At 51.3% G+C, this 24,368-nt stretch overlaps 1 protein-coding gene across 2 annotated transcripts in view; it reads right to left on the bottom strand.

The window, feature by feature from the left end:
* Sdk2 (sidekick cell adhesion molecule 2) overlaps nucleotides 1-24,152 on the bottom strand; it is a 277,776-nt gene extending 253,624 nt beyond the window's left edge. For both annotated transcript variants that reach the window (XM_021175806.2, XM_085829438.1), the window contains exon 1: nucleotides 22,969-24,152. In XM_021175806.2, the coding sequence (XP_021031465.1) occupies nucleotides 22,969-23,044 (76 nt within the window). In that variant the 5' untranslated portion in view covers nucleotides 23,045-24,152. The remainder of the gene's footprint in view (nucleotides 1-22,968) is intronic.
* Nucleotides 24,153-24,368: the final 216 nt, after the last annotated feature.

Raw genomic sequence — 24,368 nt, 5'->3', positions numbered from 1 at the left:
TGTAAGTTATCTGAGATCGCTAAACCTGTTCCCAGCAGAAGAAAGCCCAGATGCAGTGCATTACCTGTGGCCCACTGCCCTCCTACCAGGAGCAGAGTACGCAAGGAATCCAATGATCCTGTGAGGCACTGGGAATTCAGAGTTCTGTGCAGCGCGCTTAGCTTAGAGAACATCTCAGATGAGGCAGGCATATCGTCTTTGCTCACTGGAAATGATGGAAACCCAGACATCGTCCTAAACTCTACTGTGTGTCCTGTTCATCATGAACCTGATGGTCTGCCAGAACGGACATATTACCCAGGTTCTGGAGTAAATGCCTCCTCCTCCCCCAGAATATCACGTGACTGCTCCTGGGCAAACTGACCTCAGGGTCCTGCCTCTCCAGCCTGCCTTCGGCTGCCCTGGGTTTCCAGTCTTCCTCACCTTCCCTGCCCTTTCCTTTCCTCTCCTGAGCTAAGCAAACTCTGAGGCTCCTCAGGTCTCCCCAACAGGAACCACACAGCTTCAGCAACCCCAGGCATGAACGCTACTCATACTCACAGACTCAATCGTGGACATTCTAGGAAGTAGAGGCAGGCTGACCCCAGGCCTTCTGGGTTGTCTCTGTGCTCTTAGACCCTAAGCATCTGTCCTTTATTGGTAGAGTTTGCTTTGGTTTGCTCTCTCCACTGAATTAAGACATGGTAACAGGTCCATTTTCTGGAATAATGGAGTTTTCGCCCTGGCTGTTGAGGCTGGGAACAACGAATATTCTATATTGCTCTTTAAGAAGGTTAAGAGCCTAGCACACCTAAGCACTACAAAGAAGTTAAACTCTACAGGCCAGGCCTAGAACAATGCCCAAGAGCTGGGATAGGGGTTCTGTGTAGGTGCTTTTTCAGAACTGCAATAGGATACCTCGGGAAAGATGGGACTCCAGGGCTCAGAGTCCAGTGGGACAGCTGGGAATGGAGGTGGAGGGAGGGCGGGTGAGCAGAGACGCCATTCTCCCTAGGAAGCTGGGCAGAAAGGGAGGCAGCATGGGAGTTAGGATTTTCACATGCCTACGCCTGGCAGCCTGGCATGGGAGACACAGTTGGCAATATTTACTGAATGAACAGAGGAACAAATGACCACGAGGGAGGGCACACTTGTGGGCCAGATGGCTGTCTTCTGTGAGGTGAAGGGCACTGCAGAGGTGTGAGTGTGCATGCTTACGATCCCGTGTATGTCAGAGGTCAACCTCAGATGCCATTTCTCTGGCATATCTACTTTTGAAACGGGCTCTTCCGTTGGTCTGGAACTCTGTCCATCTGTCTTTACCTTCCCAGCGCAAGGTGTGTGTACCACGACACCGAGACTTTTTCTAGTGCATATTCTTCACGATTCTGCAGCAAACACTTTTTCAACTCCGGACTGACTTGACGCTCCGAGTATGTCTCTCCAGTCTGAGCTCTCTGGGGAGTTCTGAGATACAACGATCAATCTTCCTTTCCTGGGGTGGTTTGAATCTCAGTCTAGGGCAGGGGGAGAACTTGACTGGTCTCGAAGCCCTGGTAATGTGACAAGGAGGGGAGATTGTACGTGCCTGACCTATAGTCCTTATTCCAGGCATGGGAATCTAGGGGCTGTGCCATTTGCAGCCTCCTGAATGATGTTTCCAGCCCTCCTCCACAGCACCCCCCTCTCTGGGTGAATTAACTGGCTCTCCTGAAATCATAAATAATTAGTAAGTCCATCCCTGGTGCCACTTAACAGTTTATGTTTTCAAAGCACTTTATGCCCATTAACCAAAGACTCCTTGATCTACCTCCTGGAGAAAAAGGATAACGACCAGAGGGAGCCCCGGAGCCCTTGGGAGTCATCTCTTCCACTTCCTTGCACCAGGGAACTAGTGAAAACTGACATAACCTAACCAGTGAGCAGCCCTGCTTAGGACTGTTTTGGGGTCATACTCAAAACCCAACAGAACAGAGGAGGTGGGCCATCCAGGCTGCTCTTATAGGGGTTGCCAGTAGTGGATAAGCACAGGAGGGGCCTCAGAGTGTGGACCAGCAAGAGACCAGAAAAGTACATTGCAGGGCGCTTATCTGGGGCACTTTGGAAAGACCAGCAACCAACAGACATACCTTCTTACCTGCAAGTAGGGAAAACAGCAGTTTTGTAAGCAAAGCCTTTTCATTAGCTGGCAAATAGCACCCCTCTGACACTTAGGGATGTCCAGCTGAATTAGCACCCCCTACCTTGGCCACATTTCAAATGTTGCTTCTGGCTTGGAGCAGAAATGCCAAGGCACCATTCCGCATGGAAAGAGAGAGAGATCAGTGGGTCTGTGGATTCATTCATTTACTGTCGTCTAAATGAACCCACCCAGGTGTGCCAGACAAAAATCGCAGAGGGACCACCCATTTGCTGTTTTACTGTCGAGAACTCTTAGTATTCGGTGAGGTACTACTGAAAGGCTGTGTGATCAAGGCACGGCTGAGAAAATCATTGAACTGAGTTCAAATCCCCCTGTGTGATCTACAGGCTGCTGAGTCCCTGAGCTCAGAGGTGACCCTCAAGCAGAGGGGACTGAGCAGACAGGCACAGGTAAGTTTCATACCCTCCTCTACACATTACCATTCTTACCATGAGCCATGGAAGCAATGGTGGACCAAAGGGGACAGATGGGTGACGGTCAACCTTTGCATGCTCAAATGACAGCCATGCCAGTAACCATCCATAAACTATGGACCAAATGCCAAAAGGTCACCGATGGAAGGCACAAGACGAAGCAGGCTGACTCAGGAGTGACTTTGTTCTCAGGAGATGTTAGTACAACGTTTTCACCACTTTGAACTCCAAGACAGGTTGATATTGGCACAGCCCAGAAAGCCACATTTGCAGCAGGAGAAAACTGTCTTAGTGAGAACAGTGTAGCGCCCTCAGAGGGACAGACAGGAAACAACTGGCTAAAGCAAGAGCCCAGAAATCAAGCTCTGCCACCGCAGCAGCTTATAACTGATAAGGTGGTCTAGACATGGAAGAAAAAGTGGGTGGGGCTGGTGTTACTGGAAATGGTATACACAGTAAAGAGAAAAGGAACCCAGAAGTTATCTCACAATGGATCAATGTCCAGACTAGAAAAGGATCTTCCACAGAAGAGAATATTCACAAGGCATAGATCTGACTAGGATTTGGTGTAGCAGCTCTCACCTGTGGGGTGCAACCCCTTTAGAGGTCAAATGACCCTCCCACCGGGGTTGCCTATGACCGTTGGAAAACAGATATTTACATTAAGATTCATGACAGCAGTGAAACCAGCTATGAAGTAGCAACAAAAATAATGTTATGATTGGGGTCGCCACAGCATGAGGACCTGTATGAGGTCCTCATGAGGGTCACAGTGTTAGGAAGGTTGAGAACCACTGCCCTGGAGTCTACACTGTGTAAAGAACTTAACAACAGCAAACCCTATGTACTCCAAAGAAAGAAAGGGCTGCGGAGGTGGCTCGGCAGTTAAAGTGTCTGCCCCACAAACAAGATGACTGGAGTTCAAATGGCCAGCGTTCATGAAAGTGCCCGGTGGGCACAGCAGCACCCCTGTAATTTTAGCCTTAGAAGGCAGAAACAGAGTCCCCAGAGCAAGCTGTCCAGAAAAACTGGCCACAGGGACAAGCTCTGGGTTTGACTGAGAGACCCTGCCTCAAAGAATAAAGTGGAAAGAGCAGTGGGAGAAGATTCCCAACATTGTCAACCTCAGGCTAACACACACACACACACACACACACACACACACACACACACATGCACACGTGCGCACACACATACACACACACATGCATGTATGCACACATGCACACACACATGCACTTTCACACAGAAAAGTATCCCCCACGTATGAATACACATGCATGCATCAAAGTTTCCTACACATTAAAAAAAAGGATAAATAGAAATATCTCCAGAGAGGCCGTACAAATGGCCAATTAGCAGTCATGTTAAAAGTGGGAATATCATTGCTCACTGGGAAAATCAAACTATCAATCCATGCTTGTGACCTGGAAGCAGAACCATTTGAGGAGGAGGGGAAGCATCAGGAAAAGGGCAGAGGCACAAAGGACCGCAGTGGGGAAGGAGGGTAGACTGATCTTTAAGTCCTTAAACTAATATTAAAAAAATCAAACCCACCGTGGGGTACCACTGCATACCCACCAGGAGAGTTACAGTCAAGTGGAAAATGGTTAAGAGTTAGCATGAAGATATAAAACTTCACACATTGCTGGTGAGGATGTAAAATTGTTCAGCAACTGGGGTCCACGGTTAAAGCATGCACTGTTCTTTCAGAGGAGCCAAGTTCAGGTCTCAGCATCCACACCAGGTGGTTCATACCACTTGGAACTCCAACTCCAGGTGATCTGACTCCCTCTTCTGGCTTCCATGGGTACTGCAGCCACATGGTACATACACATAGATAGATACACAAGCACACATATAATCTTATGGATAAGATAAAGTGCCTGTAAATTATTCAGTGACTGCAGAAACAAAAGCTTGCTGGTTTTTCAAAAACAAAAATCAGATAAAGAACCATCACAGGATCCAGAAATCACATTCCTGTATATATGTATGTTTGTGTGTGTGTGTGTGTGTGTGTGTATATATATATATATATATATATATATATATATATATATTGAATATTCAAATATATTCATTCATTCATAGCATCACTTCTGATAAGAACAAAGAGTCTTGAAAAGCTTCAAAATATCTATCAGATTTAGTGAAAGACACAAATATAATGATCCAAGGGTAGGGTGGGTGAGATAGCTTAGAGGGGCACAGCAGTTAACACATATGCCTAATGACCTGAGTTTGATCTCTGGAACCTATATAAAGGTGGAAGGACAGAACAGATTCCCCCAAAATTGTCTTCTGATCTTCACATACATGCTATGACATGCACACATACGTGCACACACACATATATACACATACACATACACACACATACACACACATATCCTACACATACACAAACAATACAGAAAATAAATTAAATATAAACATTGTACAGATGTGGTATGGCTAGCGAACTGCAGACTGGACAAATGTAAATCAAGACGTATCTAGATACATCACCGTCAAACTTCTGAGAACCAGTGATTAAGATTTGCAAAGGGGACGAGGAATTGTATGCCCTTCAACTGCCTAGCCTGCACGTCCCAGCAACAGAACAAAGAGGAGGGGTGCGGCAGCAAGACACGGGGACCTAGCCATGTGGTCCTTTGATTCTGCATCCCTCACCCCTTCATCCTACGCTGTGCAGGGAATGCTGTGCTCCACATTCCCAAACTTCAGAAGCCTTTACCAGCCTCGTTCCAGCTCAGCCATGGGCTAAAGTACTTTTCTCCCTGTTGAGCAGAGGGGTCAACCAAAGGGGAAAAAGTCCTTTTATCTCTGGGTTGACAGAAAGTCAGCAAACACGCTGGACCCGCCCCTGTGCCCCACTGCGTCTGTGTGTCTGTGTAGGCAGATCCCCCAGCAACGTAGCCGCAGCCTCCCTGACCTGCAGGCTGACCCTCGGGATTACACAGACTGGAATTGTTTTCATGTGTGGGACAAGTTTCCTGAGCTCAGGGTTGGGGGGCAAATCTTCCATCTCCCCCCTCCTTGCCTTTGCTTTCCTTTCCTCTCAGCCTGTTAGTGTTTTAGTGGGAGGGAGACAGAGAGTACTACAGCCCAGGCAGAGTGAGTGGCTTGCTCTGCCTCCTACCTCCTACCCCTGATGGGATCACTCGAACCTCCTCCCATGTCTGGACCCTAGAAGAACCGTATGAAAACTTTTGGCTCTAGGAAGGTCCAAGAGGGATGCTCGGCACCCCATGCCTGCATGGGTAGAGCTTGGCAGGTCTGTTTTCTAGCTTTGCAGAGCTGGAGCTCTAAAGTCCTGGGCTTAGGAGTCAAGCGCCTTGGCTCCCTGGCCCCATCCTTGCAGAGACCCTGCATCCCTACTGTATCCATCCTGCTTTTACTTATGATCCTGTCAGGTCTCAGTTCCTATGGTGACCTCCAAGCCTCATATACCAGCCTGCATCTCTAGGTGCTAACAACAATGGATCTTCCTGTCTCCAGTTCAAATGTCCCATCTTCCTGTTTCCTCCACGGGGTAACATGTCTTCTTCCCATTTGGATAGTGTTTCCCATCTTAGTTATACTTATTTAACACATATTTATGTCATACTACCTGTGTGACTGCAACACTCCTAGGAACTTTTGTAAAATAATTCAGTCCTTATGGCTGCCTCGTGAACTGAGTGCTATCACCCCAGGGTACGGGTGAGGAAATGGCAAAGGCCATTGGCAGAGTCTTGCTTTGGGGTTCTTATGCTACCTATGAGCTCAGTGGCTCAACTGCTTTGAAACTGAAGCCTTATCAGCAGGCTGGTAGGGGGAGGGCTGCTGCCCAGGCTCTGAGAGTATGAGAAGAGGAAGGTGATGGAGGGTAACCGGGGAAGTTAAGATGGTACCCTAACCAGCCACCTACCCTTCCTTCCCTGCTCTGCAGGGGTAAAGATGGGCAGGCACACTCAGGCCTGACTGCCTCAGGGCCAGCTCTCCTGAAACCCCCAGACCTTGTTTCCCTCGGTAGCTTCCCCTCTGCCTGTGGCTCCAGGCTGGCTGTTTAATGGATTTCCCCAACACTGTAGTGAACTGCCCTTAAATAAATGATGGCTCCTACAGAGCTCTCTGTGCAGACCCCTGGAGAATTTGGGGGTTTGTTTATTTAAGAAGTGATTCTTTCTCAAGTCCTTCTTGAGACTTGACCAGAGATGCCCGTCCCAACCCATCCCTGCAAACAGCCATTAACAAAACTGAGGCCTTCGGGAAGCTTCTCCTCCGGGAGGGCTAGGCTCTAGAACCCCCTACCCTGTTGATAAGGTCCTCCATGTTGGGGATGAGACAGAAAACTGGGCTTCCAAACACAAGTGTTAACTGTGACATGTGCCTTTTCCCACATATTCCGGGAAGGCAGGTAGAGCTGGCCGCTGGACTTTGAGGTCTCTAGGATCCTAAAATAGCCACAGCAGTGAGCCAGCTCCAGGGCTTCCCAGACTCTGATGAGTATACCTGCCACCTGGGGATCCAAAGTGGATGCTGCTCATCAAGGCTGGGGTGGGGCCCCCATTTTCTGCATTTGGGGCAGTCTGCTGATTGCTTCTGCTGCTGGCGTGAGCAAGACTCTCAGCCACACCGCAGGATTGAAACCACCAGAACTCAGTGACCCAGCTTCACCTGGGGGAGGCACAGTCCGCATGACCAGAGGTTCAGAGCACCCATTCCATGTCATGACTGGAGACAGAGGGACAATCTATCTGGCCTTGAGGAATCTCCCTAAGCCCCCTCAACAATCAGCCTTGATCTGAGGCTCCTTATCTTCTGAGTGTTCCCCAATGGTGTTTTGTTTTGCTTGAACTCAGGCTAGAGTAGAAGTCTTTGGGTCACTGAAGCATTTCTTTGGAGGGAATTATGGGACCATGAAATGAGCGGTTTTACTCTGCCACACTTCCTACCTCTCCCACGCCCTCTCCCCCCTCATTACTCAGTGCCTTATCACAGGTACTCAGGCAACAGGGGTCCAGCTGATCACATTTGAAAAGTTCTGAAACTAGAAGCCAAAGTCAACCTCTGTCTTATTAGTTATGGTGTCCAGAGTCTGTCCTAGTCAGCTGACTCAAGTTGAGTACCTGTCCCTCTTCAGAGCAGAGGCACCTGAGGTGGGGTGAGCTGGGGCATCTTGCTGAGATACCACAGTGGCCAAGCAGCAGGGCAGAGATCCCTTCTGGAATATTCGAAGGCTGCAAAGCCTGTGACTTTTTGTATCTGGCCTCTCATGAAGTGAGGAGCCAGAGGCAGAGAGAGAAAGCATCTCACACTGGACAGAACCAGACACGCAGGCACCCGAGCCTTAGCCCCTGGCTCTCATTCCCTGGCATCTTGTGTGAAACTAAAGATAAGCACAGGACATTCCCAAGATTGCTTACCATTCCTTAGTCATGACTTACCCTCGGGGTCTGTGACAAGGGTCCCCTTACCTTGCCATCCAGGAAGAGTAAGCAAGGTCCAGAAATGGAATAACAGAAAAACAAGTCCTTGGGTGACTGAACCTCCAGAGTATGAAATGGCTCCAAGGAGAGGGGAGACTTCTACCATCCCCACCACCCCTGACTAGGCAGACATGGTAGACTCTCTGGGTAGGGAACCGATGTGGTCATTCTGGGCTTTTGGTTTTAACGCTCCCTGACATCATCTTAAAATACATAACCATTTCCCAGCAAGGGGCCGCATTTCGATCTTGTGCCAGGCCCTGCAGATGAGGAGGCTGGCTTGCCTTGCCAGTGAGCTAGCAGACAGACCCTCTTCTAAGACATCTCTCATGGAGCCATGACTGCAGAGTCTGTGGAGCTGGCTGCTGCTGGCCCAGGAACCCATAGAACCATAGGCCTGGACTCCAAGGAAGTCAGAGAGGGAAGAGAGCAAGAGAGGATGGACAGGGGAGTCTTTGTCCTCTGGGTTGGTCTGCAGTGACAGACTTACCAGGTTGTCAAGGCTGGGTTATTGGGTGGGGAGATAAGAGGGGAGCAGCTGTCTCAGGGCCTTGTCTCTCTGAGGGAACCTCCCTGAACAAGCCCCAAGGGCAGGGTGGATGGGCATAGCTGTACCAGACTGTCCAGGGCCTGGTGGACTCTCAGCCAAACCCTTCATTTCCCTTTTGGGGCTGGCCCAAGGGGAAGGAATAGGCCAAGTGGCTATGTTCTGGCCTGGCAGTCCCAGCTGTGGGGGAGGGGATGCTCCCTCACCCCCATCAGGAACCCATGCCAGACATTCACTGCTCAGGGGCCTCGTTCCCAGGAAACAGGTGCTGGCACTGGGCGCAGCTGAGGGAGGAATGTGAGCTTGTGGCAAAGCAGGGTGGGGAGAGGTTTCCTCAGCCCGGACATTCTAGGAAGCAGTGGGGCAGGGAGCTGGGGGCATCTGGAGACTGGGGCAGAGTAGGAGGTCTCACTCAGGATGCCTGGTTTAAGGTTAGATGCTAAGAGCTTAGTGTACCTGTACTGGAGATTGAGAGAGTAATGTGTGTTTCATTGGGGGGTCCCTTGTATATGTGTGTTTGTGTGTGTGAATGTATGTGTGTATATGTATGTATGTGTGTATATGTATATATGTGTGTGTATGTATGTATGTGTGTATATATGTGTGCACATGTGTATGTGTATGTATGTGTGTACATGTGTGTATGTGTGCATATATGTGTGCATGTGTATGTGTGTACATGTGTGTATGTGTGCATATATGTGTGCATGTATGTGTGTGTATGTTTATGAGTATGTGTGTGTGTGCATGCATGCACGCAGGTATCTCTTCTCAAGAGTCAGCCAACCTCCTTGCTTTATGAGACAGACTCTCACTTGGCCTGGAACTGACCACATAGTTCAGGCTGGCTGGCCTACAAGCTTCAGGGGATCCCCCTGTCTCTGCCTCCCCAGCACTGGGGTCACAGCACATACCACTGTGTCCAGGCTTTCATGGGGGTTCTGGGGCAGGAACTCAGGTCTGTATGCTTCCACGGCAAGTGCCTTACCAAACGAGTCATCTCCTGGCTCTGTTGAGGGTCTATTCAGTGGATAGCTCTGCCTCCGTGTGTGTGTGTGTGTGTGTGTGTGTGTGTGTGTGTGTGTGTGCTTCCCAGCCTATAACTTGGCTCTGGCATGGGCTCCAAAGAGAGCCCAGTAACGCTGCTGCATGGGTGAGCAGTGAATTTTCAGTATCTTCTGCACCAACTTGACTGGTCCGCTCTGCTCTTGGGGGTGGCAAGGGCCAATCCATGAGTACATGAGGCTAGGGAGGACTCAGGAGGAGCCTGGGAAGGAGCTGAGCACACAGGATAGCCATCACCACGGTTTACCCCCAGATGAACCTTTTCTGTTTTCTTTTCTTTTTCTTTTTTTTCTTTTTTTTTTTTTTTACATCTCTAGAGTCAGAATGCACCTTATAGATTATATAGTGCCTGCCCAGTCCCTTTCCTCTCTCAGGGGCATGAAAAAGCATAGCATGTCTTATAGTTGACGTGTCCTGAATCAGATGGGCCAGTGATGACAGCCATGTTGGCAGTAACGGTTCTCATATTGAATGTTTCGGTGTGCACTGACTGACATGTGAACTGGACTTTTAGAGTGATCTGTGCTGGGGTACACATGTGGCGGACCCTCCCCAGATTTAAGGGACAGGAGGGATCAGCACAAGGTCATAGGCGCAAGCCACATAGGCTGGATGAGTCTTAGTAGTGATGTCTAGAGGAGTCCCGGCTATACACAAACAGGCCAGGAATGTTGCTAGGTGTACTAGACTCCAGCACTAAACCAGACACTCCTCCCCCAAAGCCTCTGTGTGTGAGGTTCACTCGTGTGCTTTAAACCTACATTTAACAGATGGGGGAACAGAGGCGTGGCTGATTTAGTTAGGGTAAATCAGACTCTTGAGTGGCAGAGCTAGGCTAAGTTACAGACTGGTTACGGCAATGTAGCCTCTTTAAATTGGGTGGGAGGAAAGAGGGGCAGCGGTCCTGAGCCACCCATGGGTGGAGAACACAGACCCAGAGCCTAATGTTTGGGATGGTCCCTGAATCTATTTGCTGGGTGACTTTGGGCAAGTTTCTAGAGCTCTCTGTGCCTCCATTTCTTGATTTATATTAGGGGGCTAACATATATCTCCTCACATGGAGAGGGTCTAAGAAGGGAAGTCAGGCAAGGCATTTGGAAGAGTGCCTGATGGGGTGGCAAAGGATGCTGATGGGACCTATTCTCAGTGCACCCTAATTCTGGGAGTCCCTGAACGTGAATTACGTAGGAGAATGCAGGGTTCCCTGAGTCCTGCTCTGGAGCCTCGTGTATCTGGGGCTAAGCTTTGGGGTGACAGAGGGAAACCTAGGAATGCCCATGAGGAGCCAGGAGCTCCACCACTAAATCACAGGGCTCCTAAAGTTTAAAAAAAAAAAGGTAGTTAGAGCAAGAACTAGTCCTTGATTTGTAGTCCCCCCGCCCCCATGACCTAATTCTGCTGATGTCCCCATGGTGCCCAGGGACAGGCCAAGGAAGAGGGACCAGAGAAGCCTTAGTCCTGCTTGGCTGGTTGGCTCCCGGACTAGAAAACCAGAGCATGGAGCCTATAAAGAGGGCTGGCAACCTCCAAAACCAGGAACCTAAATAAACCTTTTTGTTTGTTAAGTCGGTTAGCTCAGGTATTTTGTTATAGTATTGGAAAACTGATTAACAAACACATTATGAGCAAGAACTTTCTGAGGAAATAAAGAAAACCAAGTTGTACCTTACCCAAGTACAAGGCCATAGGCCTTAGGGTTCAGGTGTTAATAAGCCAGGCTCTGCACCAGAAGCAGACACAGTCCATCCAGATAGAAGGGACTTAGTCACAGCTGTAACATCTCTGCTCTGGTCAAACTTCTACACTAGGCCTCCTCAGAGTTTGTCCCTGGGCCAGCACCAGTGTCAGAACTTGTTAGAAATACAGCGTTCTGGGCCCTATCTCCGACCTGCTGGGTTTGAAACTCTGGGGATGGGGTCCTGAAAAAGCCCTCCAAGGGATCTATCTATCATTTCTGGTTCCCCTCACTTCATAACCAGATAGGTGGCTCCTGAGGCTGCAGAGAGAATGGCAAAGACTCACCTGCTCCACCCTGTCTGCTCCAGTCTCCAGGGCCTGGCACCATATTAAGTCTGAGCTCCCCACCCCCTTCTCCTGTTCAGAGTCTAGGAGGTCCATCTTGGTCCTGTCTGGACTCAGCCAGTGGCTCCCAGGTTCTTCCCCAGAGGAGAGGAAAAGAGGCTGAACTGGAAGCCTGTTCTCCACATTCACTGCTGGGCATTCCGAGTTTCTGGAGACACAATGCATTCTAACATTGCAGGCGAGGTGGCAGGCCAGGGGTGTGAACAATAGGCCGTGTGTTTCCCCCACGCCTTCCTTCAGGCTGTTCTAGAACCAGGGCTACATCGGGAGGCTGAGCCATCAAAAGCAGCACTCTCCAATGGCTGGTTCTGTTTGCCTCTGCTCAGGGCAAGCATCCCCTTCCTCCCTTCCTGGTGTTGTCCATCTTCCCTTTTACCTCATAGCTTCCAGAACTTTCTAGGGTCTCCATTCAGCACAGTTTAAGGAGAAAGACATTCAATGCCACCCCCCACCCCGTGCCAGTCCTTTGCTTCTTAGGCCAAGGGGGATAGGCAGTGGACAGAGTTCTCTGGCACCTGAAGCCCCAGCCCGCGGCATCCCTCTCTCAGTGACTGCTTTCTCTTCATTACTCCAATCACATCAACTCTGACAGGCGCGTATTTATTACTGTCCTGACGACAGCCATTTCTCACCCAGTGATGCGCAGACTGATAATGAGCTCGGAGCAGAGCTAATGAGGAACTCCCCCAGCCCTCCCTGGCGGCCTGGCCTGAGACTGCCCATCTGCCAACCCCCCAGAAGTAGAAACCACACCCAGGCAGGGAGAGAAGACTGAACAGAGATGTTCTGGGTCATAATGCTGAGCGGAGCTCTATGTTGCCCACGGAGAGGAAGGAGAACACAGAGGTGACAGGCAGTAGGCATGAACCCTGGGCATAGTCTTGCTACTTTCTGGCTTCCAAGACCTTGTGCCAGGGCAGAAAGAGACAAACAATGCTGCTGGCCAGGCTGGTTGCCAGGCAGAAACTGGGAGGCTGGACTGACATTTTGGGGGTCTGGTTCCCAAAGCACAGAATGTCCAGAGAAGTCAGGAGGAGACCAGGATGGGAAGAGAGCTCAGTCAGTCAAGTCCATGCCTTGCAGGTATGAGGCCCTGAGTTCAATCCCTAGAAACACATATGAAAAAGCTGGGCACAGACTTGTAATTCCAGTGCTGAGGAAGCAGAGACAGGTGGGGCCTCTGGGCTCACTGCAGGCCCCTGTCTCACAAGCAAGAGGGACAGCTCCTGAGCAACAATACCTAAGGCCTCTCTACATGCATGCATACATATTTGTACATGTACCCATATGGACTTGCAAGCACATACATGTGTATCATGTGAACATGCATACAGATACATGTGCAGATGCACTCACATGAGCATGCATGCAAACACATGTGCATGTGTACCTATATGAACATGTGAGCACATACATGTGCACCATATGAACATAGATGCATATGTATGTGCAAGTGCACACATATGAACATGTATGCATATACACATGTGCAAGCACACCCATATGAGCATGCACAAGCACACATGTGCACATGCATCCATATGAACATGCACACATGTGTGCACCATATGAACATGTATGGACACACATGTGCACATGCACACACATGAACTTGCATGAACACATATCCACATATGCATCGGGAACATATAAATGACAGGACCATGTTAGAAGCACTTGGCTAGTGCTGGCTGTCCAGGCAGAACTCAGTGCTCAGAGCTACCACAGGGAGAAAACTACAGTGAAGACTGTGCTTTGCTGGAAGATGTTCTTTTCTAGAAGACAAACTCAAACATGCCTTAGAGACAAGCTACATATTAGGCTGTTATAGGCTGTGCACGTCTTAGTATGAATGTTTTTACTGGATCTTTTCATAAAATCTCAAGTTTATGTGAGCAACTTTCACAGACATGCCATTTGCCCTTCATCTAGACCAACAAGGAAGTTGGCCAGAAAATATTCATGTTGCCATGTTGAAGTTCCCTACCCCTGAGGAGAGTCTGTGAGGCTTCCTCACGGCTTGGCTCCAAAAGCTTCTGCAACAGTGCTTCTGATTGGCTGGTCCAGTCTCAATCAACATGAGTAAGGAGGGGCCAGGAGACAAGCCCTCCAGTGGCCTGGGGCACCTGGCAGGGATGACAACTTGATGCCAACCCCCAGCAGATGATTAGACTGGCCCTCAGTCAGCTGTGTGACTGGGTTGTAAACTTCAGAAGGTTACAGAAATTTTAAAAATGAAACTGGTTGAAATAGATACATCAGGTACTTTAGAACTTTTCTGGAAGATGTGACCCAAGAAATCATCTAATTTGAGTTTTCCCATATACCCCCTAGAGGTCCAGGAAGCCACAGGAAAAGATACAGTATACATCTCAGCTAGTATCTTGTGGCTTTGAAATGATTCTCTGTGTGTTTAAATGGAATTCGGATACGCTATGGAATGGAATGCAAACTTCTATTTATTTAGAAAATAAAATCCTAGCAGGAAAAGGTTATCTGGATGGACAGCAGATTCAGGTCATGCAGTCAAACCCCCTTAGGTGCAGTCCACCCTATTCCGCCATGGCAGCCACCTTGGAAAAAATCTGGCACTGCCACCAATGCCCACCTCCCCTTTCCAGAGAGGACACGTTAGCCATGATGGTCAAAAAGCCCGACCCCGAGGGACCCAGTGGGACCCAGTGAGAATGTTAGAGGAGGCCTCTGGTGTCATCCACTTTCACTCCTCTCTGGCTTCACGGGCTCTTGTGGCTCACTCCTTAAAGGGTTAAGTTTATTAATTGGGAAAAGTAATTGATGTCTAATACCTTCATCCTTGTTGATGAAGCGTTATTATTTAGACTCAAGGAGTTTGTAATTAAAGAAATCAGTCTCGCACACACATTACAAGATCAGTCAGAATCAACAAGGCTAAAGAGGATGGGGCATCCAGCACGTGGGCTTAATAAAGGAAAGAGAAGTCCAGCCTGTGGCTATCCTGAGGGGATGGGGTATCCAGTCTGCAGATGTCCTGAGGGGGTGGGATTTCCTGTCTGCAGGGCCCCTGATGGGGCAGGACCCCCAGTTCTTAGTTATTTAGAGAGGATTGGCTATCTAGCTTCTTGGTCCCCCAAGAGGACAAGGTGTCTAGCTTGTGGGCATCCAGAGAGAGTGGGGTACCAATGCCTGGGTGTACTGGGAAGACAGAGCATCCAGACAGAAGTCATCCTGAGGGGAGAAAGTACCTTGTCCTCTTACCAGCCTGTAGGCATCCAGAGATGATGGGAACCCAGCCTGAGGGTATCTGGAGGGCATGGAACACCTCACCTGTGGGGGTCTTGAGGCCCTGTGCTACAGCTGGGTTCAGTGATGGCTTCACACAAGACTTTGTGGGAATAGGATCTGGGTTAGTGGAGAAGACTGAGAGTCCATAGTGAGGAAGGAAGGGATGGGTGTTCACAGGCCCCCTTGGTGGGGAGGCTGGCCTGAACATGGATTAGAGCGTGGATACAGGAACAGGGAGGGGAGAGGCTGGAGGGTGACTCATGGGGCCCCTGCAATCAGGACCTATGGAGAACTCTCTGTGGCTGAGCTCACGAAGAACCGAGGAAAGCCTGGGCCTTCCATAGAGGGGGAGGTCATCTCAAGATGCCTTCCCAGTCCCTGTGCCTGAAAAGCTGGGGGTGCCTCACAGGAGACTGCTTTTTAATCCCCTGGACCTACTGTAGGTCTGAAGCAGTGTGGCAGGTAGTGCCTGTGGGGGCCATCTTGCCTAGATCAAAGGCAGTGCCCTGGGAAGCAGCTGACCTACATTCATATTCTCTTTCTCTCTCTTATTCCCTCCTTTCTAATTCATAGCTCCAACTCTCACTCTTTCTCACCTGCCTTTCCTTCTCTCCGTGTGTGTGTCCACCCATCCATCTGTCTGTCCTCCAGTAGTTCTGGGGACCAAACCCAGGGTATTGTATATACCACTATCTCTTTTTCTCAGATCATGTGATCTTTGCACATTATTGGATGCTTCTGAATTGGATGCTAACAATACTAACATCTATGTTTTATTTGTTTGTTTGTTTTTGATTGGGTCATCCTTCATGGGTTGGGCTGAATAGCTACCGGTAACAACTTGACATTTTATGAAAGGATCTAGTAAAAACACTGACCCTGAAGTTTGCACAGCTGTGAACAGCTGCCTGTGTAGGCTTTCTGGGGGGCCTGTTTGCATTTTAGGCTAGAGACAGTAAATATCTTAGCCTAATAAATGGCCAATGCAGAAGTTTTGATGTCATGGGAAGCTTGAGGAAGACAGAAGAAACAGAAGTCTTTGGGGCCAGGGTACCTGCTTAATCCCAGGCCCAAGGTTTATCTTCTCTTCCACCAAGATGAAGATGTGATAAGGCGAAGAAGCCTATATACGATCAGTGTTCTAGGGGCTTAGCCTATTTCATTAACCCTGGTCACAGCCAACAAAGCAGGTAGGACTGTTATTGCCACTTTACAAATAAAGAAACCGACGCACATACAGTCTCTGTGAGTTATCCAAAGTCACCAAGTCACTGAATGATAAGAAGAAACCCAGGGGTTCGCCCATGATTGAAGTCCCTCAGCAGTCTATGCTGCCCCAGCTGGTCCTCTGATGCTTCATGCTGCATTGGTGGCTACAGTTTAAAAAGACATGGAAAATCTGGCTTAACTGATCATGAGCTCATGCTACACAGTGGCAATCCAAGCATTTGGGCACTGGACCATATCCCTCCTGTCACCTGGATTCTAAGTCACATATTGATGGCCTCCCTGGTCTGCATCTAGTGCTTCCCAGAGGGGATCCCAGGGTCCTGGCTCCAAGAGCCCCTCATGTTTCTCCACGTCCCCTATGTGAGCCACATGCCAGTAATATTTCCTTCTTCCTGAATGATGATCATGGCATCAAAATTTCATGGCCCCTTTGGGCCACTAATCGCTTCCCTAGTTGGCATGAAATTTTAATTGTTTTTCTTCCCTCTGTCCTCCCACACCCCAAGCCCTGTTCCATTTGGGAGATTCCTTGGTCACGGGCGAGCCAGTCACCAAAGCCTCAGGAGATGTGAGGAGACGGCTCCTCCAAGAGCTCTGGGATGCCCCAGGCAGGGGATGGAAGGAAGGAGAGAGGGAATCTTGAATTCTGCCAAGTTCATCATGCCTTGTGAGAATAGAACAGGGGTGGAGGCCAAAGCCAAGGAGAAAAGAGAAAGGAAGTGGGGGGAGAAGGGGGATTATGATGATGATGATGGAGGAGGAGGAGGAGGAGGGGAGGAAGAGAAGGAGGAGGAAACCTAAAGTTGCTCTAAGTTTTGCTGCCTCCCTAGATGAGTCCAGTCCCCTGACAGCACAGCAGGCTGAGCATCTCCCAGACCAATGGCTGAGTTTCACTGAGAAGAAGGTAGGAGATGGCAAGGGGCAGCCTGGGGCAACGTCAAGAAGACACACATTGAGATCACAGACTTCTTGGATCATGCTGAGGATTTGACACTTCAGTTAGAGCACCAGGGCACTTAGTTTTGCTGAGTGTCTCTATTTTTCTCCCTTGATATTGGTGGGGCCACAGTCAATGCCGGCCAGTGGCTGTAAGGAGAGGGACTAATGTCTTTGGACATCGGCTTGTCTTGTCTCCTCTCCTCTACAGGATCCTGTGCATCTAGATAAGGTAGACATCACCCCAAACTTTTCACCCTGCCTTTCTGCTCCTGTACCCCATAAGGGTAGAGGGTAGCTGGCAGGGCCTCAGAAAGAACCCCAAAGCTATTCAAGCTCTAAGGCCAGACCTTCTAGAGGCAGCTTCTCTGGCAGAGCCGGAGCCAAGAATATCTGGGAAAGAAGTACCAGGACGCCCAGCAGGATGCTCCCTTAGTGGCAGCCCAGAGCCACCAGCAAGACTACAACTGTGGGGGCCAGGCTCTCACTCTGGGGTGCTCTGCTGCTTACCACAAGGAAATCTCCACAGATCCAAGGAGACGATAGGCACTAAGGAGCCACTCATCCGTGCCAGACTGGAAGCTGGAGAAGTAGGCAGGGCCAGGTGGCAAAAGGGAGCATGATTCATTCATTCATTCATTCATTCATTCATTCATTCATTAATGCATACATTCATGCCGACACTCATTCCTATTCATATATATTTGTTGAGCCCTTATGTACCAGGCACTACTCTCTAGGCTGGGAATTCAGGAACGAATACAAGAGAGAAACGGATACACAAAAGACCAGCGTTAAACCAACCATCAACGCAATGCACGGAGAGAGGGGTGCTCTGCAGAAGGAAGGGCAGAGACAGTGGTGCGTTGCCTGCTCTGAGATGCCACAGCATAGGGGTTTCGGGATGGGCAAAGGACATCATCCTAGGAAAGTGGGGTACCACTAACTACAGGGATGCTAGAGGCAGTTAGAGGTCAGCTTCCAGAGAGCTCTAAGAACGGGAGGCTCTACAGAGGTCCAAGAATGAGTGAATGGGGTGATGTGATGAGGGAGCAGAGGAGGGACTCAGCCACCCTTATAGCCACGTGACCAGAACATTCTATGCCTTCGTGGCTTATCAAGAGATAATCTTACTTCACTATCCAAACCACCGTAAGGAGCTACATGCGGCCTGTCCTTCCCTCACTTCAGAGGCAGGGAGCATGCTCAGCTGCTCAGTTCAGCATCACTTTTGATGGAAGTGGGGGCTGAAAAGGGCTGACCCAAGTTGGGAACTCCCAGTCCACTGGAAGTTTCTCACATGAGGAAGTTTTTTCCAGGATCCTGGCTCAGTCATGGCCTGGTTACACTCCCTTCCTGAGGGTGCCCAGAGAGGTACCAATTTTCTCTGGAGTGGGGTCCTGGGCAACCCTGACACTCCTTCACTCAGCAAGTCTCCCTGGCCCTGCATCTGCCCAGCATGGGGACATCAGGGGCCGGTGAGTGCTGTGTAGCTAGGGAAGTCTCAATAACTGGCTTGTTTTCCTTTCCATTACAGGCAGTAGACGGATCTGCTGCTGGCCCATTTGTTGCTATTGGCATCCCAAGGCCCCAAATTACAGTGACTAATTCTTACCACTTAGGGAGCTCCAGGGGCCTCTGCAATAATGTGTTGGAGATGGGGGTGTGGCGCTAAAGTGGGTAACCTGAAGCAGCTCAGCAACCCCAGGTCAATTTCAGCTCTAGCTCCCCACTCCCCCAAAAGGGGCCAGGAGTCAGGGAATAGGCTTCCTGCCAAGCAGGGAACCCATTAAATTCTAGACTAACCAACAACGTACCTTCCAGTTCTTTCATCAACATGAGGCAATGTCTAACAGCCTTATAGTTCACAGTAAGGAGCCCTCCATTGCATGCGGGTATGCAAGCTGGCCACGTGGCCACTGGCCCTAGATTTGCAGGTAGAGGACAGCTCTGGATAACTTCCCAGGCATTCTTTGAACCCCTGGGACAGAAAACAAGCCCATTCTCTTTTCTTTAGCTCACAGCCCAACTGTGTCCTAGGGAACAAGGTCAAAGACGTTCTGATATGCAGTTTAACACACCGCCTTAAAGCTAGCCATGGAGGTCCTGCTTAAACACCGGTCTGCTGTAAAGGATTTGGCCTCTTTCCCAGCCTCCCTTCCCTGATGGAATGAGGTTCCTGGCCCCTACTCCCGCCTTCCAGTAGAGGACGTAAGGGAGAGGTGGTCGATAAATATTTGCCAGGCAAGTGCATGAGAGTTTCCACAGCAGGTGCAAGCTGCCTGCAGGATTTAGCTTCTGCTCTGGGTCCAGAGTGACCCCACCCTACAAAGGGGGAACTTCTGCAGCCAGAGGCAGCAAGAACCAAATTCCATCACTCATCTCACCGTACCAAGAGGTTCCAGACCCCGACCCCCCCCCATGACATCAAGGGGTACCCAGGGTGAGAGATAGATGGGTGGAAGAGAAAGGGATGGGGAAGCAGGACCCTTTACCACCCCACGCTCATGGTTCTGTGGAGCTTTTGACAGCTGAGCCCCGGGCAAGCATGACACTAAGGCCTCCTGGTAATTAGCAAGAGGCCCTGATCAATAAGTTATTTTTTGCTGTCAGTAATTAATAATTACAGCTTAGCCACACCATGTAATTAAACTTTCATCCCATTCCCCCGTGTGCTGTTTGGCTTTTATCGTGATTAGCTCCCAGCACTAAACTTTCTCCCTTTGGGACTCTCCAGGAGCTTCCGGGACTAGAGTTTCTAGGCCTCAGTCAGGGTTTCCCCACTATCTGGTTCATTCAACCTCAGTGTCCTCTTGGTCTATGCCCCTCACCCCCGGGTGCAATTCTATTGAAAAAGGACCTCCTAAACCTCCTAGAATGGCTGCTTTGGCAGCCTCTGACCTCTCCCCAGCAGCTTGGGCTGGCCTGGATGCTTTCGAGCAATGGCCAAGCTCACCAGCATATGAAAAATTCTCCAAAGCACTCAGTAATTCAGGCTGCCAGGATCACCATGGCCTCCCAACCCCAGCTCCTGGGGAATTGTGCAAATCTACCTGTGACTAGTTCCTGGGAGCTCAGAGCATTAAGGGCCACTCCAGGAAACATCAATGTAGTCAAAGAAGGAAGTCTGCAGCTGTGTGTGTGTGTGTGTAAAGGACTTGCAAGGACCTCTCCATGCCATGCCAAATCTGCAAAGAGGGAGATATTGTTCCCAAGGTACAGATGGGGAAACTGAGGCTTCCAGCAGCTAAGAGTCTTGCAGAAACATCTCCGCAGGTGTCTTTGCCAGATCATGAGAACCCTTTCCCACCTTCCTAGTTTGGGAGGGAATGCTTTGTCAATGTGATTACTGCATTTTGTCTGGGAAGCGAGCTGGAATCATGTAAGACTGATTTGGGGAGAAATGGCCAAAAGATAGTTTTCAGGACAACCAGGTAATGTAGCTTAGTGCAACACCTGGAAAAAGAATTAGGCCAAAGTCTCCATACTCCCCACAGGAGTAACCACAGGGCACGCGTTTCAAAGGAGAAGCAGCTGCTGGGTGTCTCTGTGTGTGCCATGTCTGCCGGGCAGACCCTATAGCGTCAGAGAGATGCTGAGGTTTTAACCATCCTCAAAGGGGTAATGGCAGGGACTTAGAGGCAGAAAAACGAACCCCAAAGCAGATTTAAAAAAATGATCCTGTGCCCTAACCTCACCCAAGCCCAGCATTGCCCCCCAGGTGGAGTCCAGAAATTTTCTTCCCACAATTCTCTGCAGGGCGACAAATGGAAGGAGGGGGGCAGTGCTGGCAAGCAAATATTCGAAGAGCCAGAGATCATAATCAGAGCAGAAGAGGCTTGGACAGCCCAGCATTGAGGGAAAACAGCTACCAGAGTGTGTGTGTGTGGGGGTATGGGGGGTTACAAAGGTGCTTCTCTGATCCTATCAGGAGAATGGAGCTCTTCCCGGGAGAGGCATGGGAATCTGGAGCCATAACTTCAATAAGACACTAGTACCTTGGCCTCAGGAACGTGGGCAGCTGTGGAGGTGACTGGGACATGACCACACTGAAAGGTGCTCTGGAGACACCATAAGGGCGTGGTCTTAGATGGGAGACCAATTGGTGAGCTCCCTGTCCCCCCCCCCAAGTCAAGTTACACAGTCCTGTTGGAGTCTGCACTAAAGTGGAGCTAAAGGGTTCCACATGAGCTACCCCTCAGAAACCCCTCCCTCCATACGCAGAGTGGAGGACAGCCCATTCCAACTCTGTCGGGGCCACTGTCCTGGGTTCCCATAGGGTGAAAACCCTACAGGAGAGGCTACAGAGGTATCTGTAAGAGAGAGGGGCTCAGAACTCACTAGGTCTCTGTCTCTGACACCTACCCCACATATCAGAGTGCTCTTGGGCAAGTCAGTTCATTGCACAGGGCCTCAGTTTCCCCATCAGTTAAATGGCTGCTAGAATTCGATGACCTCTGAGGTCCCTGCCTACTGGAAGATTTTATGATCACTATAAAAATAATAACTTTTATTGCCTTACATTTATGGCGCTCATTAGAAAATTTCGAAGTGCTTTTACCTAAATTGCCTTGTAAAAAGTCCTCTCCTCAGCCCTGTGAGCGACAACTGATCGTTTTCATCTCTGATCTTGGCTCTGAGGATTTCCTGACTTGGGACACAGTAGGGACCCTTCTTTTCCGAGGCTCTGGGACCCCAGAAGTGGAAAAGGCTCTGTAGGGGGATTGCAGCGCCATTCCAGTCCCTTCCGAAGCCCTGAAGCCCCTGGCTCTTGGATAGGTCTGGCTTCTCTGTGAGCCTGGAAAGCCGAAGGAAATCTAAAGCTGAACCGATGAATCTGGGGATTCAATCTAGACTACTTCTCCCTTTGCCCCCAGCAGGCGCCGCTCGGCCACCACGGCCACCACCGTCTGGATCCTCGAACCCCAAACGCAAGGAAGCTCGGGTGCAGCCGCCACCGTAGCCTACCACGACCCTCCAGGGGACCCCAGAGACGTGTGGGCATCCGCTGCAGGAGGCGGGGAGGGACAACCCCATCGCACCTCCTTTCAACACACCCACTGAACACCCACTAGCCCTTCCTCACCAGGCTGTCTGCTCTGGGCAGCTACAGATCAAAGCAGCAGTGGCCAGACATCCAGCTAGTCCTGGAAGCTGGAGGCTGGGGGTGCCCGCTGGGTGTGTCGGGGGTGGGGTGGGGGTTGGGTCTGTCGCTGTCCTCGCCGCTGGGCTCCAGGACCATGCCGCCAAACCGCCCCAGCTCTCGCGGCCACGGTCGAACAGGCAGCCAGGCTCGGGCTCCCATACATGGCTAACCAGAGTAGCTGCTCTTGAGGGGAAATCAAGCGGGCACCCTGAGTCCCCAGTACGGCTTCTTCCCGGCTTCTGCCCGCCCCATCTTCTCGCCCCGGGACCACACAGTGCCTGCCTGCCATGGTTTGCCCTTCCTTTCGGACGTCAAGCAGGACCAGGAGCTTAGAGAGTTCAATGGAGCCAACACACGGAATGACGTGCCCCTCGTACCCCGACCAGAGAGTATCCACAAAGGTCCACCTCCCCGCAACCTCACCTTTCCCGTCCAGAAAGGCCAGAAGTATCAGGGACACTGCCCCACCCCAAACAGAGCCCCAAAAGTCGAAGAAGCGGGGAGCATTGAGACGTACAAGAGATGGTCCAGCTTGGGTCAAACGCGGTGTCTTAAGGGGTTGCCTCTCTTCTGCCCACCCAAACCCCTTCTCCAGTTCCACGTGGAGAAAGTCACCCATACCGTACCTTGGGCCCCGGCCGAGTGGATCCGATGCAGGGCCAGTAGAGTCCAGAGCGGCAGCCTCCACATGCTGCTGAACATGCTGACCGAGGGGTCCTCTAAAGTGCCCCCTCTTTGCGAGTTGCTTTATAATCCTGTGGAGTCCCGGGAGAGTGCGTGGCCAAGTCCTGGACGCTATGCCCGTAGGGGCCGCGCCGGCGACCCCAGATCCTCTTTCTGTGCTGGCTATTCCGTAAAGCGAGGGGAGAGCAGAAAGAGGCCAAGCCTCCTCCCAAATTCGGGGTGCCTGTATCCCTTAGCACCCCGACTCAGACTACTTCTCGCAGGCAGGGCGACCCCTGCGATCCGGCCTGGTCTCTGGATGAGCTCCCGAATGAGAGGACAACTTCAGGAAACTTCCTCCTGGTGGCCACGTTGCCCGCCTCCCGCCCCTCCCCGCCCCCTGGTTGGGTTCTCCCGGGCCGACGTAGTCACCGCGGTTCCAGGCGCCGGGCCCCTGGGACTTGATGCAAGCGGAGCACAGTAGCAGGCGCGGGCGCTGGGTGTCTTTTAGAAGGGGCGCGGGGCTCGGGGGGCGCGGTTAGCATAACGGTCCGAATCTCCCCGGAGCCGAAGTTTTCTTCTCTTCTAACTTTGCAGAAGGCATCTAGCGAGGCCGAGCCACCCTTCTCAGCTCCACGGTCCTCGTGCCCAATTCAGTGATTTCGGGGGTACCTCCCCTGGGGCTTCGGTGCGGGGCTCGCCCTAGGCTCTGAGCACCTCCGGCTAGCAAACTTTGCGGGTCCCACGGCCCGGCGCGCAGCCCCGTGCGCCCATGTCTGCGCCAGCTGCGGGCAGGGATGGATGGATGCCCGGTTCGGGTACCCGGCTGGGCGGCCCGGGTTCCAGCCAGCTCCTGGGCACCGCGCCTCTTGCGGGCGATCCGGAGGAGGAGACCGGCGGGTCCTGCTCTCCGCCGCACCCGGGATGGAGCTCGGCGCGAGCCGCACCGGGAAAGCCCGGCCGGCAGCCTTGGGATCCGGGGTTTCGGCGCCGCCTTGGCCGCCCGGCGTTTTCGCCCGGCGCGGGGACCCGAGTCTGCACGGCTGCTCCCGCGCCTCGGCCGCGCCTGCTGCTCGCCCACCTCGGCAGCAGCTGCCTCGCAGAGCCTGGAGCCCTGGGCTGCCCGGGCTCAGCGTCCTCAGAGCTGCTCTGCTGCCGAGCCTGAGAGTCTGCCTGCGCCGAGCTGGAGCTGCGGGGGCAGCGGGAGCCGGGGACGAGCGCGGCGGAGGCGGAGACGCGGAGAGGGGGGCCGAGCGCTACCCCGTGGCCGCGACTGGAGCGCAGCCTGCGCGCAGGGAGGGGGCGGCAGCGGCCCCGAGCCAGGCCCGGGAGCGAGCCCCGCAGAAACCCAATCCTTGTGCGC

This window comes from Mus caroli, unplaced genomic scaffold (genome assembly GCF_978045245.1).
Source record: "Mus caroli unplaced genomic scaffold, Mus_caroli_1 scaffold_13, whole genome shotgun sequence".
NCBI lineage: Eukaryota > Metazoa > Chordata > Mammalia > Rodentia > Muridae > Mus > Mus caroli.
This window is presented reverse-complemented; position numbering and strand designations above follow the sequence as displayed.